Source organism: Anabrus simplex, chromosome 9 (assembly GCF_040414725.1).
Source record: "Anabrus simplex isolate iqAnaSimp1 chromosome 9, ASM4041472v1, whole genome shotgun sequence".
NCBI lineage: Eukaryota > Metazoa > Arthropoda > Insecta > Orthoptera > Tettigoniidae > Anabrus > Anabrus simplex.
The window spans coordinates 11073354-11094345 of NC_090273.1; the positions used below are offsets into that span (position 1 = coordinate 11073354).

General features: G+C 41.6%; 1 protein-coding gene across 1 annotated transcript in view; it reads right to left on the reverse strand.

Moving 5' to 3' along the window:
* Gpb5 (Glycoprotein hormone beta 5) overlaps window positions 1-15348 on the reverse strand; it is a 73995-nt gene extending 58647 nt beyond the window's left edge. The window contains exon 1 of the mRNA XM_067153654.2: window positions 15268-15348. Coding sequence (XP_067009755.1) covers window positions 15268-15299 — 32 coding nt within the window. The 5' untranslated portion in view covers window positions 15300-15348. The remainder of the gene's footprint in view (window positions 1-15267) is intronic.
* Window positions 15349-20992: the final 5644 nt, after the last annotated feature.

The following is a 20992-nucleotide window of genomic DNA, read 5'->3' on the forward strand; positions in this document are numbered from 1 at the left end:
CTGCATTTCCTTCTTTTAGCATGACAATTATTGTATACTATTACACTATAGACGTGTTTCTTATTTCGTGACAAATGATCGAGTTGCCAAACCGCAAAGAAGATCAAAATATAAATTTAGTAATCTAGCGACAAAGAATAAGCAAATAATTTAATTAAATGGGTGGAGTGTAGATGTGATGCATCAAGATTGATATCTACACTTTCAACACTTGTATACCTCAGCTCACAATGGTCTCATTAGCCACACCAAAGCGTCGTAAGCAGGTGACCAGTAGCTTAGGAATGTGCCCCCTTGAGCCCTAGGACCTCACTATCCACAAGGTTGTACTTATTGAGGTATTGATAATTATATCCTCTTTTCTTCTTCGTGGACTTCAGCGGGCTGTTGGGCAAGTAATTCGAATCTCCGGTACAACTCATAAATACAAGAACCTGCACTAAATATACGGATTGTTTGCAGTACGTGTCACTGTTAGGAAAAAACCACCAAGTCTCCACGGTCTACTTTCAGTCACATTTTCATTGGGGTATATTCTTCCCCGCTTGTGCAGTGTTTCTGCGCACTTTATATGACAAGCCCGCATTCGCTTGAGGATCCTTCGTATCGCTCGGAGTTAATCAAACCAAGCTTTCATTGTGAATTGCAACATTTTGCTAATCTTCCTTGCATAAGCTGAGGATGTTCAATTCATCTTCTAACAGAGCTTTTGCTGTGGAAATCGTCTGATGTCTAGATCTGAATCCCCTTCGTTCCACAAGCTATAAAGGGTTATTCAGCTACGTTGTCCACCTTAAATATCTCCTGATCCATTGAAAATATAAACATTCTGTTTTCGAATCATTTAATTATAAGGAGCTCATCAAGCATTGTCCAGTTCGTCTCCATCACGTACGTAATTACTGAAAAACCGGTAGCAGTTTTCGTTTTTAAATGGAACTAGACTATTTTCACCTAATAGTACAACTAACAATCAAGTGACAAATTGAGTGATGTAGTTATGTTGCAAATCTGACGAGTACTTTTGGACAGCATTTTATGAGGCCTACAATATAGTTTATGAATCTGAAAACAGAATCTCTATACCTTAACAGATCAGAAGATATTTCTTTTTTTTTTGCTAGGGGCTTTACGTCGCACCGAAACAGATAGGTCTTATGGCGACGGTAGAAGATATTTCGGTAGACAACTTAAATAATTAACTCTGTATATCTTTGGCTACAAGTTGCTTTACGTCGTACCGAAACAGATAGGTCTTATGGTGACGATGGGATAAGAAAGGGCTAGGAGTAGGAAGAAAGTGGCCGTAGCCTTAACTAAGGAACAGCCCCAGAATTTGCCTAGTATGAAAACGGTGAAACCACGGAAAACCATGTAGGGCTGCCAACACTGGGGTTCGAACCCGCTATCTTCCGAATGCAATCTCACAGCTGCACATCGCTAACCATACGGCCAACTCACTCCGTAAGCTATATGTCATTTAGTACAGGAAGCTCATGATTTTGCTCAGTCTTCCTGTATTCTTGGAGAACACCGCGCTTCAGTTTCCCACCAGCGGGTGGTATAGGGCTCAAAACAGGCAGCTAGTATGTGGGAGTATATCGTATTGCTCCAGTAACGATGCACATGGTCTATATTTCGTGTGTGGGGGCTATTAATGCAAAGTGTCACACAGCACTCTGCTGCTAATAAACCAAACCGAGTGCTGACACTCGTAGCCTTTAATTTTCTTTATTTCCTCCTGATCATACAGTTCATGACCTAATTGATCTGTTAACAGAGAAGAAATATAATAGCCAAACCTAAACAAGCTCTTTCAGCTCATATTCTACCTAAATACACAATCAAATACCACTTACTGAACAAATAAACGAATCAAAACAAAATAAATTAGCATAAAATAATCGGTAAACACGGTCAAATGGCCTACGGTAAACTCCTTTTCGGAGATCCGATAGCCATGGCAATAATACCACTAGTACCTTCCACCTAATCCAGATGGATCCAGGCACTAATCAAGTTGGCATTAAATTAAAATAATCGGAATGGACAAATAACTAAATAATAGTATTAGTACCTTCCCTCTATTCCAGATGGATCTAGGGCACTAATCAAGTTGGCATTAAAATAATTGGCATGAGAAAATAAACTAACAAAATAGGATAAAATATATTAAAATAATATGATAATACAGCACAGGAAGGGTAATGACCCTCCTTCCTCACCTGGCTGGACTCGCAAGCCTTTACACATTCCACACTTCATACCATGCACTCTTTAGACTTACTAAAGTTTCCTGATCCAGTCATAACATTGCATCACCTACTGAATAGTGTACCGCATACTTATTACGTTCCAACTTTATACTCGTTCTATTTTCTTGTCACTGCTCGTCATTATCTAACTTCCGCCATCTTACCATTCACCATTTTCAAGCCATATTAACTTACAATTCAACCATACTCCCCATTTAAATTGTACAAACCTTATCGCCTTTCATTACCTTCATTCTTTACATACCTCCAAATCAATCTCTTAATCCTAATCACTCTTAGCACCATTCAAATACTTCCAAGCCAAACTCCACATTAAATTATACCACCACGTCCAGCCGTTCCAATACTTACCAGACATACTCCACTACCTCCCTTTCAATCTCATATTAACTTACAACCCAAATATACGTGACTATAATCCCACTGTCTCCATAACTTCATCACTCTTAACAAACCAAACCACCTTTCCTTATTTACAATCACAATTTCCATTATATCACCCTTCTCTTTCACTTCATCTCTCTTAACTCTTGATCACATTTTATTATCCACACACAAACTACTATAATCACCTACAAGCAACAATAATCATTCTAAACCTGCTTAATTAATTATACTTTTGTTAGCCATACTCCAGTACCTCCATCTTACAAACAATTATAATCACGATCACTTTTATACTATATCTTCTGGTCTAATTATATTTTCACATCATGCCTTAACTTACTTACTAACATTCTTCTTTTAGCTTACTCCCTCAGATCTTCATTTTTACTATGCATGTGTCTACTTGCCATTTCTTGCGGTTTACCGCTCTACCCCCACCTCTTGCTTCTTCTTTATTATTCCCACACTGCACACCAAACTCTTTTTTATTTCCCTGGCTGCTTCCCTGGTTGCTTCCACCCACACTTCTATTACCTCACTGTTATCCACTGCCCTTTCATTTTCACTATACACGTCAACTCCGGTACTGGTTTCTCTTACCTGCCTTTCCTCTGATCTCTTCGCCAACAATTCTTCCTGATTAAGACTCTATTCCAACGCCTGGAGTTTTGTCACTGTCCAGACTTGTGTCCATCTACCATTGGTTACCACCAATTGCTGACATCTATTGTGCGCCCTCGCTCCTTGAAGTCTGGCTCTCACTAGATGTTTCTTTAAAATTTTTAAATTCTTACTCACATCTCTTCCCATATCCCTCTTGATCCATTTTCGGCAAATCTTGTCACTATGTCCGCCATCAATGTGGATAACAGCTTCACTTTTATAGTACTGTGCCCTCCCACCTTACCTACTCTTTCAGCATCATCTATATCGACTTCACTGAAATTAATTTTCATTTTGTTCTGGATTACATCCACCACTTTGTAAAATATGTCCACTTAAGCTTCTCCCTTTTCTTCCTGCACACCATATATAAATATTCATTTTCTCCTACGTTGTAGACTGCTGACTTCTCTTTCTTTCTTTCTTCAGATTCGACACCTCCTCTTCCATATTTTTTATTTTCTCTTTAACAAGTAACTAACCCAATTTTTCTCTCACTGTTTTCCACTTTAGTGTTAGTTTCTTTCGTGTTTTCCTGAAACCATTGCCTCATATTTTCGTACTCCTTAACTTGTTCCTGTATCATTTTTATCTGTTCAAACGGGTAGACTTCTTCCACTACCTCCTTTGCCACCTTCCTTATGACTTCTACGTCCTCCCAGCTCATGTCACCACTGTAAAGCGGGCCTGGATTTACTTCCACGCCCCCAATAACCAGCAGCACAGTGATCACCACTGCCACCAACAGAATCTCACCCTTCAATCCCATCTCCACTTTACCTTCCTTTTCTTTGGCAGTTTCCTTCTTCATTCTTCCCTGTCTTCTTCCGATAACGACCCGATATTGTTCTATACCAATCATATTCCTCGTCACACTCCACTTGACCCGTCCACTCCCCCCCTCTTACTCAACTCTACCGGCACACTCAACTCAGCACGTCCGTTTCCGTTGCCTGCTTAGGCTAGACTGACTCGTAGCCGCAACTAGTGCCGCACAATTTATGCAGGAGACTGTTCCTGCTTCTCAACTTGGCAGCTATCGTTATTAGATGTTCCTTTGTAGGAAAGAGTCCTGTGCAACGTAACCCCTAGATACGAGTTTGGAGTTTTATTGTGATGGAGTCTCTTTCCCTCGAAGTGAACTCTAATGGCTCTGTTGGAGAGTTGGAAACACGCTACTTCTGTTTTGGTTGGATTGTGCTGAAGTCTCCATTTGTGCTTAGAACCTCTACGTCAGAAGTTAGGATGACCTCAGTCGTTTCAAATGTTCTGCGCTGAGTGGCTATGACCCAGTTATGCACATATTCAGACTTCTCGGTATATCAGTTATGTAGAGATTGAAAGGAAAGGTAGCGAGGATCGACCCTTGAGGTAGAACATTGCACAGTATTTTTGGGGAAGCAACATTCTTTCCTACGATTGCAGAGGAAGTTTGTTCCAGCAGTTAAGTCACTTTTTCTGCACCCAATAGCGTGGAATAATGTATAGAGTAGTCCGTGTAGGCTGCACTTAGATCTTTGTAGGTGATTGATGTATTATGCTTTATCTCGTACCCTGTTTTTATGAAGGTTAACACATCTCCTTGCAGAGTGAAAGCCAGGTGGGAGATCCTTGAAAACTGCTCGGCTGACTTATGCACAAGAGGTACATCTATTGAGAGTCTGTAGGGTTAAGCATCTGGGTAGTGAATATAAAACAAAAATAGAAAGAGAGAAAGAAGTCTCTACACTTGCAAAATGATTAAAACAAAGAGTGATTTTACCCGGAAGAACAATTATATGTTTCCGTATTTCAAAAAAATATGCGGGCAAAAAATAAGAGAAAATAAAATAAGCATTAACGAAATAATGAAGAGTAGTTTAGATGTTTGCCATACGGTATGTGACATTGTACACCATCTCGGGTAAAAAAAAGCGTGAATGCGTAGAATGGACATAAACACTGTTAGGGTTTAGGTAAAGTATTTAATGTAGTATTAAACAAATAGTGACAATAAGAGAAATCTGATGCGTGTATCATAAATCGACTGTAATAAATGAATATCCTGTACCCAGTTTTAGTCGATCGGGAAGTACATTCTACACTATTCTATTGTGCAGAAGCCTTTCAACGAACTAATGAACTGTGTTCAGCGGCGCCATTGGACATTAGTTCTTTGGGAGAACATGAGGTTTTCCTGCTTTGAGTATTGCAACGATTTTTATTGTTTCATCTTCCGTGGCATTATAGCTGATTTTAATATGCCCGAGAAAAACCCAGCAAAACACCCAGCAATTCAGGATGGAAGTGTTTTGTCTTTTGACATCGTTGACGATGTCAGGTATTTTCAGAGGACGAGAGGGTCTTCTTACTCTTCTCCGGTATTACCATCTACTCAACAACAGATCTTCAGACAGACGTTCCTCTGTTTTAACGTCTTACTATCACATAAAACTTAGGCCAGACCTCCGTAATCGCTATTCAGACGAACATCCAGCACTGAAAACATTCACATCACAAAATACACTTACAAGCTTCCTTTGTGCATACCCAAATACCTTGTAGGCTCAAGTAATATATTTATCCGCTCGGCTCAGAGTGGATACAAATTGATTTCTTTGCTTTCGAGTAAACATGGAGCTCTCGGCGGGATTCTTGCAGTGAGCGGCACATTCGTTTGTCTGGAAAGAGGGAGAGAGCGCTCGGCGACATCTCATCTGTTTCTGCTCTTTCCTGCCAGAATAATTTATTTAGATTATTATTATTATTATTATTATTATTATTATTATTATTATTTTATACGTTAGAGGCCACAATAAGTAACATTTACAAATTTTTTGTAACTTTCTTTGCAGCCTGTCTCCTTTCTGCTGTTTGTGTTGTTCTTCACGAAAGAGCTTGAAGTTATTGATCTGGTGTTGGTACTTGAATCTTTTAACAATATCTTCACGATTTAGTCCATTATTTTCAGAAACTTCCTGACCTGAACCACTTATCACATGTGTTAGGTATGCTACCGAGTATAGTAAAAAATTTCTTAGTCAACCGCTTGTCATCCATTCTAAATAGGTTGCCATAGAACTAGAGTCGTCGCTTCTTGATGGATTCCATCAGTAGTTCGGTTTTCTGATAAAGTTCTTCTCGTCCTCGCAACCTGTATTGTCCAGCCTCGAACTTCGGGCCCATTATCTTTCGAAGGATCTTCCTGCCAAAGTTCTCAGTTTCTCTCAGACCAGCCTTTCCAGTAACTCGGAGGCATTCGCTTCCATAGACACATTCGGTTTTAATCACCGTGCTGTAATGTCTGAGTTTAGCTTGCGTTGAAATTGCCTTTTTCTTGTACAGGTCGTGTGTTCTGCCATCCTATCTCGCCTCCTGTTGTTAGCTTCTCCCATCTGCACAATCTGACCGAGTATTTGAAGCTGTTAACTCTTTCAATTTTACCATACCTTATCTTTAGTTTTTGGGGAGCTGTGAGGATATTAGTCAAGAACATTTTTTTTTTGAAAGCAGATCCTAAGTCCAGCCTTTCCAAGTGGTTATTTGAAGAGATGTATCTGTTCTATTATTATTATTATTATTATTATTATTATTATTATTATTATTATTATTATTATTATTATTATTATTATTATTATTATCATTATTATTATCATTATTATTATTTTGAAGTCATACCCAAAGTATAAACAACAAACTTTGGATAGAAGAACGCAAAAAAAATGTGTACGGTAAGAGGAAGATAATCGGGGAAAGGGAGAAAAACGCGTCAACTGAGCATAACGAAGTAAAACTTACGGTCATGTCAACTGAAATACTATGGGCATTTGTTGAAACGAGATTAAAAGTGACTGATAAGAGGTCTTCAAAATATTGGGCAATAACAGCCCCTAAACGTTGTTTTCAGCAGGTCACGGTGAGAGGACATTTCAGATCGAAATAACACATCAAAGAAAAGCAGCTCGATTTGTTCTGGGTGATTTCCGACAAAAGAGTAGCGTTACAAAAATGTTGGAAAGTTTGGGCTGAGAAGAATTGAGAGAAAGAGGAAGAGCTGCTCGACTAAGTGGTATGTTCCTAGCTGTCAGCGGAGAGATGGCGTGGAATGGCATTAGTAGACGAATAAGTTTGAGTGGCGTTTATAAAAGTAGGAAAGATCACAATATGAAGATAAAGTTGGAATTCAAGAGGACAAACTGGGGCAAATATTCATTTATAGGAAGAGGAGTTAGGGATTGGAATAACTTACCAAGGGAGATGTTCAATAAATTTGCATTGTCATTGAAATCATTTAGGAAAAGGCTAGGAAAGCAACAGATAGGAAATCTGCCACCTGGGCGACTGCCCTAAATGCAGATCAGTAGTGATTGATTCCGTGAAGGACAGAAGCAGAACAGAGGAAAAGGACGAAAGATGATAGGTTTCCAAAGAAAGAATATAGCGATTCTGGGGTGCAAAAAACACAAAATTCTTCAAAAATGTATGTTACTTGGCGTGGTTTACAATAGCCCTAAAGGAATTATACTAATAGTACAAAAGACCATCCTTAGGAAGAAAGTGGCGGGCTTGAGGGATGATCCAGAGAAAGAACTTTCAAAACACCGCGGAACATCTCTGTGGAAGAACGGCTCAGAAGGAGCGTGAGGTTGGAAAACCTTTGGTTATAATGTAAACAAAAGCTGTAAACCTGGTCCGTGTAACAGCAGCCCACAGTTGGCTGTACCGATTTAAATTAATTAATTACACCACTGGCAGAGCATATTAAAAGACTGTCACTGTGAAGAGGTGATAATTCGTCGCTGTTCGGGCAAAAGATCGTATCTCCCAATGCTCTTTCTATTCCATATTTTCCTTGAGACTGGCCACGCCTCTAAGCCACATATGATATCAAAACAATATTCGTTGTGTTCATTTTCCTTTGCTTGCGTGTATAGGAAAATGAAAGAAATGAAAGTCACCGCAGCGCACTCTGGCCATGTCTTACAGTACAATGTACAGCTACTATATGTACAACTCTGGTGGAAGGACTGAAGAAGTTGGATGTCAACACCAACATCTACAACCCCCTGTGGGTGGGGGCGGTAGAATAACACCCGCGGTATCCCCTGACTGTCGTAAGAGACGACTAAAAGGAGCCCCAGGGGCTCTGAACTTTCGAGCGTGGGTTAGAGACCACGGGACCCTTAACTGAGTCCTGGCATTGCTTCCACTTACTTGTGCCAGCCTCCTCACTTTCATCTATCCTATCCGACCTCCCTTAGTCAACTCTTGTTCTTTTCCGACCCCGACGGTATTAGGTTCCCGAGGCCTAGCGAGTCTTTCATTTTCACGCCCTTCGTGGCCCTTGTCTTCCTTTGGCCGATATCTTCATTTTTCAAAGTGTTGGATCCCTTCCATTTACCCCCTCAGATTAGTGTTATATAGGGGATGGTTGCCTAGATGTAATTGCTCTTAAAACAATAATCACCACCACCAACATCTACAAGACCATGCAGGAGACGGTGGTCATTGCCACGACTGGAACTGTCCGAAAATGTATGGGTTCAAATTCCGCGTAAAGATTTAGTTTAAATTATGGTTTATTGTGATTTGATTTCCTAAAATCTGCTCAACTGCTTGAACATCATTACCGCAAAAGTGTTTAAAATAAATATATTAATTAATTAATAATAGGGCTAATAATAATATACAAGATGAGACAAATGCCTCGTTATAATATCGAAGATCTATTCTCAGTTTCAGTAATTATACCACGGTGCTCACCATATGTGATGTCATAACGACACTAACAACTGCACCATGGGCATTATAATTTCAGAGGTGCGATAATTTCTAAAGTCCGGTACTTCTTGGGAAAATGGAATGTGAACGTTATTTGACTGCATTTATCCGAAATAAAGTTTGATCTATTAGGTCGTTAAATGTTAAGTACAGAACAGGAGTGGGGTCCGAACCCACAACACTACTGCCAATACAACTGTAGCGTGCACACAAGTGCCCCGTTGTGAGGCTCCTGCTTCTACCTGTTAACTATCCGTTGCACAAGTTGAACCGCGAACTTTCGCTATGGAAGAAAAATTTCTGGATTGTTTTAACTGTCGGACCAGTTCAGTACTACCCAGTTTCCACGTACAAAAGCTCCCATTTAAAACAATACTCCGTCGCGAGTTGGAGAAATCGATTACCACCACTTGTTGCCTCATGCGAAAGCGGCGTTGAAGTTCCCTGATGGCGCGCTCTCGTGTTGCCCGACGGAATTAACGCGGCTGTAGAAACAGCAGTTCTATCGGCAAACCACCTAATAATGTTATTGTTTTTACGTCCCACTAACTACTTTGACGATTTTCCGAGATGCCGAGGTGCCGTAATTTAGTCCCGCAGGAGTTCTTTTACGTGGCAGTAAATCTACCGATATGAGGCTGACGTATCTGAGCACCTTCAAATGCCACCGGACTGAGTTTCTTTCCCACTTCTAGCCCTTTCCCACCCCACCGTCGCCATAAGACCTAGCTTAAATTCAGTAAAATTCGCATTTCTAAGGCTCAGGATCTACACGAAAATGATACCGAAACAAAAAAATTAAGGAAGTTTGTAAATTATCAGTCGACGTCACAATAAAGAAATTACAAAGAATACTTCACACATAATTAACACATATAGCCTAATGCAAATCCTAAAGGTAAACATTCCTAAAGGAAAACGGGCAGCGCATGAAACAATTGTATATGAAGACAAGTTATCTCTCGTGGTTCCTGCCTTTCTTTAAGCGATACCTCCGCTGACCTGTTCCTTGTATTTTCCATTCTGATCGATGTTAAAACAAAAAAAAAAACCTGCTTGCCTACGCTAATCCTAATTTTTTGCTCTTACTTCTACCATCTTATTTTACTAAATAATAATAATTTAATAATAGTCCGCCCCTGTGGTGTAGTGGTTAGTGTGATTAGCTGCCATCACCGGAGGCCCAGGTTCGATTCCCGGCTCTGCCACGAAGTTTGAAAAGTGGTACGAGGGCTGGAACGGGTCCACTCAACCTCGGGAGGTTAACCGAGTAGAAAAGAGGTTCGATTCCGTCCTCAGACATCCTCGATGTGGTTTTCCGTGGTTTCCCACTTCTCCTCCAGACAAATTCCGGAATGGCACCTAACTTAGGACTACGGCCGCTTCTTTCCCTCTTCCTTGTCTGTCCCTTCTGATCTTCCCATCCCCCCTACAAGACCCCTATTCAGCATAGCATGCGAGGCCGCCTGGGCGAGGTAATGGTCCTACTCTCAAGTTGTATCCCCCGACCCAAAGTCTCACGCTCAAGAACACAGCCCTTGAGGTGGTATAGGTAGGTCGAATAAAACAAGTGTTGACCAAGAGAGGTCGGATAGGATAGATGAAAGTGAGGATCCTGTCACAAGTAAATGGAAGCAATGCCGGGAATCAGCTATGGGCGCCGTAGTCGCCAACCCACGCTCCCAAGTTGAGAGCCCGTGGATCACCTTTTAGTCGCCTCTTAATACAAGCAGGGGATAGTGTGGGTGTTATTCTACCACCCCCACCCAAAGGGGGATTCCAAAATATACTTAAAACATTTGTGTAAATACACTGGTTCTGTTAATATTAGGTTTTTTGTAAAATTAAAGTGATTATAAAAATCATTACATAAATAGTTCTAAAATATTATTGAAAACCAACCGTCGTTAAATTCTGTTATTGCAAGAGTAGTGCCATCTAGTGGACAAGAGTGGCAGCAGAAGAGGCAGAGCGTCCTTTTACTAACATCAGTAACGTTTCTTTTAAGTGGGTGTTATCAGGGCAGTCGAGGTCTTCTCTTATTTTATTCTTCACGTTATCGACCTCATTTCGGCGCTAATGGAATAAAATGGCGTATGGCTTTTAGTGCCGAGAGTGTCCGAGGACAAGTTCAGCTCGCCAGGAGTAGGTCTTTTGATTTGACTCCCGTAGGCGACCTGCGTGTCGTGATGAGAATGAATACACCCAGCCCCAGTGTCAGCGGAATTAACCAATTATGGTTAAAATTCCCGACCCTACCGGGAATCGAACCCAGGACCCCTATGACCAAAGGCCAGCACGCTAACCATTTAGCCACTGGACACTTCGGCGGTTATCTCCCTGATCAATGTGGGCTGATGTCCTCGCGGTTTCACATTTTTAAAGCAATTACAACAATGTTTCTACGTCAGCGATGCTCGCCCTTAACAGACTTGGTAGAGTTCGTGCGGTAAAAGCATCGCACGCTTAAGATAGAACTAATATTTCCGGATTTGTTAAGAATAGAATAATCGCGGATATCTCAGTTATTACTAGGGGCGCGCAGCTGTGAGCTTGCATTCGGGAGATAGTACTTTCGAACCCCACTCTCGGCAGTCATGAAGATTGTTTTCCGTGGTTTCCCATTTCCACACTAGCTAATTGGTGGGTCTGTACGTTAATAAAGTCTACGGCCGCTTCCTTCCCATTCTTAGCCCTTGTCCCATCGTCGCCATAAGACCAATGTGTGTCGGTGCGACGTAGAGCAGATTGTAAAAAAGAAAATATATCAGTTATTATTCCTCGCACATAAAAATCCCCTGAAACACACAAGATCGGGAAATATATATTGCACAACTTGTAATGTTACAGTTTGCAATTACTACAAGAGAAACTTGACATATTCTCTGTTGAAATGTCGTATGGCTTTTAGTGCCGGGATATCCCAGGACGGGTTCGGCTCGCCAGGTGCAGGTCTTTCTATTTGACTCCCGTAGGCGACCTGCGCGTCGTGATGAGGATGAAATGATGATGAAGACAACACATACACCCAGCCCCCGTGCCATTGGAATTAACCAATTAAGGTTAAAATCCCCGACCCAGTCGGGGATCGAACTCGGGACCCTCTGAACCGAAGGTCAGGACGCTGACCGTTCAGCCAACGAGTCGAACATTCTGTGTTGATACACCATGTTTAGCCTAGTGCCGAACCCGGTGAAGTTCTCGAGCGACAGGTAAATATTAAACTGAAACCACTTTCAGTACCTAATCAGAGTTTTAAAAAAGTATGAGCCGAAAATTTGAAGTTTACAAAATTGTAATTTCATTTCTATATTCGGCTGGCCTACTTTACAAGTGTCAGGGAAGCAGCGATCCCAAGGATTAACTCACGTAACTATTTCGTGCGTTCCTCAAAAACAAGAAATGACATTTCAAAACTCTCTAACAGGAAAAAGAAACTGAATTGAACCTAGCATCTAGCTCACAATTCGTAAGCCTTTACACAGAACTGTAAATAAAAAGATTCAGAGTATGAAGAGAAACAATCAACAACAAATCCTCACCTTATAAACCAGTGAAACTTTGAAAATGAAAATCCACAGCCTGTTTCGAGTCATTCAACTGGGTCAGCGGTGAGGATAGGAAATGTGCCAGCTGCCGAAGCCTGTCGCACTCCTATGGGGCAATGGTTAATGACTGACAGATGAAATGATATTGGACAGTGTTGCTGGAATGAAAGATTACAGGGAAAACCTGAGTACCCGGAGAAAAATCTGTCACGCCTCCACTTTGTCCAGCATAAATGTCACTTCGACTGACCAGGATTTAAACCACGCAACCCACCGGTGGGAGACCGGTGCACTGTCGTCTGAGCCACGGAGGCTCTTTCTTACATTATTTCAATGAAATGATATTAACTATTAATGAGTGTTAACAGTAATGGTACTGTTATATAGATATGAATTTCTTGAATACGAGACTGGACTTGTGTTGCAGGTTGCAGTGGAAACAACTAAAATTTACAATCACCCACTAATTTTTCAACGTACAACCAGGTTATCCAATTGAATGTTTCATAACTAACTATAATTTACACAATAAAAATATTATGTTATTCGGCAAATATTCAATCAATCAATCAATCACTACTGATCTGCATTTAGGGCAGTCACCCAGGTGTCACATTTCCTATCTGTTGTTTTCCTAGCCTTTTCTTAAATAATTGCAAAGAATTTGGAAATGTATTGAACATCTCCTTTGGCAAGTTATTCCAATCCCTAACCCCTCTTCCTACAAACGAATATTTGCCCCAATTTATCCTCTTGAATTCTAACTATCTTCAAATTGTGAACTTCCCTATTTTTAAACACATCACTCAAACTAATTCGTCTACTAATGTCATTCCACGCCATCTCTCCACTGACAGCTCAGAACATACCACTTAGTCGCGTAGCTCCTCTCCCTTCTCCCAAGTCTTCTCAGCCCAAACTTCGCAACATTTTCATAACGCTACTTTTTTGTCGTAAATCGCCCAGAACAAACCGAGCTTCTTTTCTTTGGATTTTTTCCACTTCTCGAATCAAGTAATCCTGGTGAGGGTCCCATACAGTGGAACCATAACACCCTCATAACCATGTGCAGAGATCTGCACCCTTTATTTACAATCCCTTTTATGTGTTTGTCCCAATGAAGATCTTACCTTATATTAACACCTAGGTACTTACAATGATCCCCATAAGAAACATTCACCCCATCAACGCAGTAATTAAAACTGAGAGGACTTTCCCTATTAGTGAACCCCACAGCCTGACTTTTAACCCCATTTATAATGCTATTTGCGTGGTGTCCACCCCACAATATTGTCTACGTCTTTTTGCAGTTGCTCACAATGTTTTAATTTATATATTACTCTGAACAGAATAACATCATCAGCAAAAAGCCTTATCCCTGATTCCAGCTCTTTATTCATATCATATATGTGAGAAAACTGCCAATAATACTGCCTTGAGGAATTCCCGTCTTAAAATTACAGGATCAGTTAAAGCTTCACACTCTAATTCTCTGAGTTATATTCGCTAGAAATGTAGCCACCTATTCAACTACTCTTGAAAACTTACAGGCTGTTTTCCAGTTTTTGATCGGGTTAGAGATGTAATGAATGAACCATATATAGGCTATTATTACGACGGGGTCTCCACTCCCAAAGTGATTTATTAATGACTGATAAATGCTATGAAATGAGAATGGAGAGTGCTGCTGGAATGAATGATGACAGGGAAAACCGGAGTACCCGGAGAAAAACCTGTCCCGCCTCCGCTTTATCCAGCACAAATCTCACATGGAGTGACCGGGATCTGAACCACGGTATCCAACGGAGAGAGGCCGACGCGCTGCCGTCTGAGCCATGGAGGCTCTCAAATCTCGTCTAATAAATTGTACTCGTTTTTATTGCAGTATTCTCCCATGATCGACCCTGTCAAATGCGTTTGATAGATCAATCGCGATACAGTCCACTTGACCTTCTGTATCTAAGATATCTGCTATATCTTGCTGGAATCGAATAGGTATTACAAATAACGGATATAAGTAGGGCTAGATTTTAATAACCTAAAAACTCTGGAAATGCGCTTCAGTTATGCCCTAAAAATACCAAAATATGACAAAGAATTGAACATATGATGCAAGAAGAAAGAAATTAAATATTGTCCAAAATTTTCTTAAAAGATCAGCAGCAAAGCAGTTATCTTCGAACTTCATTTAACCACAAATATTTTTAAGACAAGGAAATCCAAAATAACCAAAATCAAGCAAACAACATCAGTTGGCACAAAACATACGAATAATATGTGGGAGAACGGCCAAACTTATTAAAATATTACGAAAATTGTGGCGAATAAAACACGTGTCATCCCGTTAACGAAAACTAGAAATGTTCTTAACTTACGTTTGTAAAAAGAGAGCAGATTAAAGACAAAGAAATCCGAACCCTATAACATCTGATTGAACGGGTGCTATTATTTAGAGCACTCGCCTACGGCGGGTGCATTAAATTTCATAACCTACTCGTAAAGAAGAACCTCTTTAGCCACTTACTACATAAATTATTGTCCACTGTTTGTTCTGGAAGCTCGCTTAATGTTACGTTGTCGAGGAGCGATACAGGAAAGACACTTCACTATATATAAGTTAACATGAAACTTACAAGCACACGTGGCTGAATCTGCGGAGTCCCATTGTAGCGTGTTTGGAGAGGGTCGAACAGGTACCTTGCACTGATAGCGCCCTGTCGCATCCACCGCGAGAACTAGTGGCCAGCCTTGCCTTTAGTTCTTATAGCCAGCAGTACGGCGCGTCAGGTGGTGCGTCCCGGGCAAGCGAAAAGCGCCCTTATCCACACAGATTATCTGTCACGTCAAACCATTCATAGTCGTGAGGGGTGGATCACCGAAATACTCTCAACACCAATCCCCCTTCCCCTTTGTACTGATTCTGAACACTTAATTTACACAGTTGCCTGTTTTTCATTGGGTTTGTTCTATTACGAAACAGATATGCGTCCGCTCAGCTGATTGCAAGAAAGAGAAGAAAGTATGCAGAATTTGCATCGGAGCGAGAAGGATACAGCTGAGCGCATGGCAATTTTAAGAGCTGTTCCTATTGGCTGACTCTAAGGCGCCGGTTTACATGAGGCGCCATACCCCAAAGTTCTCGGTACAGTTTGTGTCAAAAGTATTATGCACGTTCTTTATGATGAAGTGGTATATTATGGTTTTGAAAAGGGAATATGTTAATATTTCGTGTACGAAGATATGAAAGAATATTGAAGCATAGTCGTGTTCGTTTCTTCAATCACTCACTTCTACATGACGTCTGTCTTAAAGGACATCAGACAGAATTTCATGAACCTCCGCCCAAACATGTTCAAAAAGATCTGTCAGATAACTTTCATTTATTTCAAAATATAGAACTGAAAATATAATATTAATATGTGTCTGTTCCTTCTCATTCAATCACTGCTGGACCTTGTTGTTCTTTCTTTTTTTTTCTTTTTTTTTTTTGCTAGTGGCTTTACGTCGCACAAACACAGATAAGTCTATGGGGACGATGGGATAGGAAAGGCTTAGGAGTGGGAAGGAAGCGGCCGTGGCCTTAATTAAGGTAAAGCCCCAGAATTTGCCTGGTGTGAAAATGGGAAACCACGGAAAACCATCTTCAGGGCTGCCGACAGTAGAATTCGAACGTACTATCTCCCGGATCCAAGTTCACAGTCGCGGGCCCCTAACCGCACGGACACTCTCCTGGTCTTTTTCTACCGCTTTTCCCACACCGGTGGGGTCGCGGGTGCGAACTGTGTCGCACATGTGAATTTAACCCTGTTTTACGGCTGGATACCCTTCCTGACGCCAACCCTATATGGAGGGATGCAATCACTATTGCGTGTTTCTGTGCTCGTTGGTAGTGTAGTGTGTTGTCTGAATATGAAGAGGAAAGTGATGGGTCAAACACAAACACCCAGTCCCCGAGGTGCAACAGCTCCGAAAGGCGATGGCCTGCCAAGCGACCGCTGCTCAGCCCGAAGGCCTGCAGATTAAGAGGTATCGTGTGGTCAGCACGACTAATCCTCTCGGCCGTTATTCTTGGCTTTCTTGACCGGGTCCGCTATCTCACCGTCAGATAGCTCCTGAATTGTAATTACGTAGGCTGAGTGAACCTCGAACAACCATCGGGTACAGGTAAAAATCCCTAGCTGACCGGGAATCGAATTACGAGGCCTCCTGGTATGAAGCAAGACGCTACCCCAAGACTTCCGCACGTTTTATGTGCGAATTACGAAGTAACAGTCAAATAGTAGTTCTATCACAGAGAAAGCCCACCATGAGTATTTGTTCTCTCCTTAACTGTAATGGTTGCTCAGGAAATCAGATGGAAGTACTCCTGTCCCGCCAAGGACGGGTAGCATGGAGGCCTTCTGTTCAGAGGATCCAGGGTTCGAAAGTTTGGCCAATTCCTCTGGCTTGTGGACTGGGTGTTTGTATTCGTCTTTAATATATACCACGTGATGTACTATCATCCAATCAAATCAAACTTATAAAATGTTGAAGCAGTTGTGCAGAAGTTGCTTAAGTACTTTATGTATTTCCATGACTTTCCTAAAATCAATAGGCCTACCATTTTTATTTAAGCTGTTTGTATAGATTTATTTATTTATTTATTTATTTATTTATTTATTTATTTATTTATTTATTTATTTATTTATTTATTTATTTATTTATTTACCGTTTGGCTCCTAGTGCCGAGAGTATCGGGGAACATGTTCGGTTTGCCTGGTGCAGCCGCCCATCGGCGACATGCGCGTCTGGATGCGATTAGGTGGGTATGATGATCAGGTAGGGAGAAGGTGATACCCAGTGTCGGCACGTAGCCTAGTCCTCTCGGATAACACCAAGATATCTGGTCGAAGCTTTACGTCCCCATCCGACAGACGAACACCATCAACAGTATCGTATACCCTCACTCCATATGAGCACTGCGGAGACGTTTGGAATTGAATCCAGGATTCTGGCACGCAATCTAGTGATTAGATATTGCATACCACCTTCTCTCCTATTCTGCCGGCCAACGTTCTGACGGTGAACTTTTTTTCGACCAACAGGGCTCGAACCGGCTAACACCGGTATCGGACTTCATAAAACAGGCGGGCTGTTCGGATGGCAAAAATGCTTTTGAAATGAGTACAACTTCATCCTGTAAAACAATGCCATCGGTCTACTAACATATTTGGTCCAGGTTTCGACACGTGTTGTTCTTGTTCTTCCTGGCAGCGAGAGTTTACAGGCGAGTGTTCTGTGTGTAAATGAACACACGTCCATCCGGCTCTATGGTCAGCGTTGAGGCTGGGGTGTTAGCGCTCGTCCCGACACAGCACACTATCAATGGCCACAGAAACAGGTAATAGTGAATACATCCTGGCGTCAAGAAGAGCATACAGCAGTAAAACTTGACCAAATCCGCATGCAATAAACAATTCACAACCACGGCGCAGGAAACGCGGTAGAAGACACAAATAGTGGTGGTTATTGTTTCAAGAGGAGTACAACTGGGCAACCATCCTCTATACAACAATAACTAGAGAGGAAAATGGAAGGAGTCCGACACTTCGAAAAAATAAAGGTATTGGCCAAAGAAAGACAAGGGTCACGAAGGGCGAGAAAATGAGAGACTCCGTAGCCCTCGCAACCTATACCGGCGGGGTGAGGTCGGAAAATGAGGAGCCTGGCACAAGTAAGTGAAGCTATGAAGAGCGTGCTTCCAAGTTGAGAGTTCCTGTTAGTCGCAAGGAACACGAGGGTTCGAAACCGACCTTCGGCAACTCTAAATGTGCTTTCCGTGGTTTCCCATTTTCACACCGGGAATAAATAAGCTGAAGTGACGGGGAAAACCAACTTCAGGACCGCCAACAGTGGGGTTCAAATTCACCCAAACCACGTGGCCGACTTGCTCGAATGTGACAGAGTAAAATAATTTACAGGATAATGAGTGGCTGCAACAAGACCTCGAAGTTGAGAGATGGTATGATGGTAAAAGTCTGTTGTGCGTTTCACAGAGAGGAAAAGTCGGGGCGTATAAGTGACTGGTAAGACCCCAACTAGAGTAGAGGACCTTCATCGGCATTACTTGTTTCGAGAACTGGAGCATGATTCGTTCTGGATGACTTCGAAGAAGAGAATACTATTACCAATATGTTGCAAACTTTGGGCTGGGAAGACTTGGCAGAAAGGAGACAAGCTGCTCGACTAAGCGGTATGCTCCACAGCTGTCAATGGACAGATGGCGTAGAATTGCGTTAGTATACGATTAAACTTGAGCGGAGCTTTTAAAAGTAGGGAAGATCACGAGGATAAGCTCCAATTCATAAGGACAAATTTGGACTAATGTTCGTTTGTTCATATAATACATCTTCATTATAGACTGTTATGTCTTTCAGCGCTCAGTCTGCAAGCCTCTGTGAACTTACTAATCGCCGCCACAATCCTCTGTAACTATTTCTGAGACCTCGTTTAGTTCTATACCTCTTATATTTAAATTGCTAGGAACTGAGTCTAACCATCGTCATATAATTTTGATGAATAAGGAAAGACAGACGTCCAATCACACTGTCTTTCAGGACTCACTACTTAACCATTTTTTGATCAGATAATCCTCAGCTCTATTTTCTAGAAATGTAACCAGCCATTCAATCACGATTCTGTCTAACCCAGTAGCCGTCATTTTCTTCAATAACCTTCTATGATCTGTCCTGTGAAATGCCCTGGATAGGTCAATAAGTCCAGGAGGGTGCATCGCTAAAGTATTTGCTATACCTTGTTGGAATCCTACAAGTTGAGTTTCACTGAAATAAGCTTTCCTAAACGCGAAGTGCCTTCTATCAAACGAGTTAGTAATTTCACAAATATGTCGAATATAATCGTATACCGAGCTCGATAGCTGCAGCCGCTTAAGTGAGGCCAGTATCCAGTATTCGGGAGATAGTAGGTTCGAAACCCATCGTCAGCAGCCCTGAAGATCGTTTTCCGTGGTTTCCCATTTTCACACCAGGCAAATGCTGGAGCTGTACCTTGATTAAGGCCACGGACGCTTCCTTCCCAGTCCTAGCCCTTTCCTGTCCCATCGTCGCCATAAGACATATCTGTGTCGGTGCGACGTAAAGCCAATAGCAAAAAAAATATATAATCATAAAGAATGCATCCATAGAGCTTACGTGCAACACATGTCAAACTGACTGGCCTTTCGGCTTTTCCACCCTTTCCTTTCTACACTGGGGCTATTTTCTAGTTTTCAAATTGTGTACGGATTTGTTAATATCTCTGTTATCACGTGTAAAATTCAGTACTTCACTAGTATTTGTTACCTTCTCTACCTAGACATGATCCTTATATCCAACAATCTTTACATACTACTAAGTAAATACTTATGCCTTGTGTAAATCCTCACATATACACTCCCGTTGGTTATTTATAATTCCCGGAATGTCCTTCCTGTAACCCGATCCTGCGTTAAATTACCCACATGTCCCGTTCCATTTTTCACTAATACTCATATGAGTGCCAATGAAATCCTTAGCTGATTTCTTCGCTACATTTAATTACCTGGTAAGCGCGTCCAGTTTCTCCTTTCATCCACTACCGTCCCTGACTCTACTGTTCTCCAGTCTGCACTTCCTCCTTTATCTCTTTATTTTTCTGTTATAAGATAGTGGATCTTTGGTACTCCCTACCCCATTTAAAGGTACAAACCTGTTTTCACACTCCTCAAATTTATCGTGCCAAGGAAAGTGAATGTCATGCAATAAAAAAGGATTGGACATGAGTTAATTCAAAGACCTCCCTCTTGGTGGTTCAGTACCCAAATGTAATCGAATACCGTACCTTAAAACCTCCCTACGCTTATCCTTGGTATTTCTGAGGTCCGTGGAACCACTGTGACTCATTTTAAGGGGAGTCGGAAACCTTCTTAATTCCAAATCCGAAGATTGGTTCGCTGCCTCTCCTCTCCTCCGCCCCTATGTTTCTTTTCCTCGTCCTCCTTTCCCCCTCTCACCTTGTATCGATTGGTGGTAGTGAAGTACACTTGGACAAACCTCTTCTCTCGACACTAACCCGAGGAAGAGAAGGAAGATTTCCCAAGAATAGAGGTATCGGGAAAAGACCACGTAGAGCTACTATCAGGGTTGGATTGTGCCTGTTGGGTCAGAAAACAACAAGAGCTGACCAGATAAGATGGAGCTGAGAAGCCTGGTATAAGTAAGTGGAAGGTATGGTAACCGTGGCCCCCCTTTCAGTCGCCTCTTACCGTGAATGTATTTTACCACGCCCAACCACAAGGGCACCTTTCTCTCGTGAAGTTCTGCTTTTCTGCCACCTGAGTGA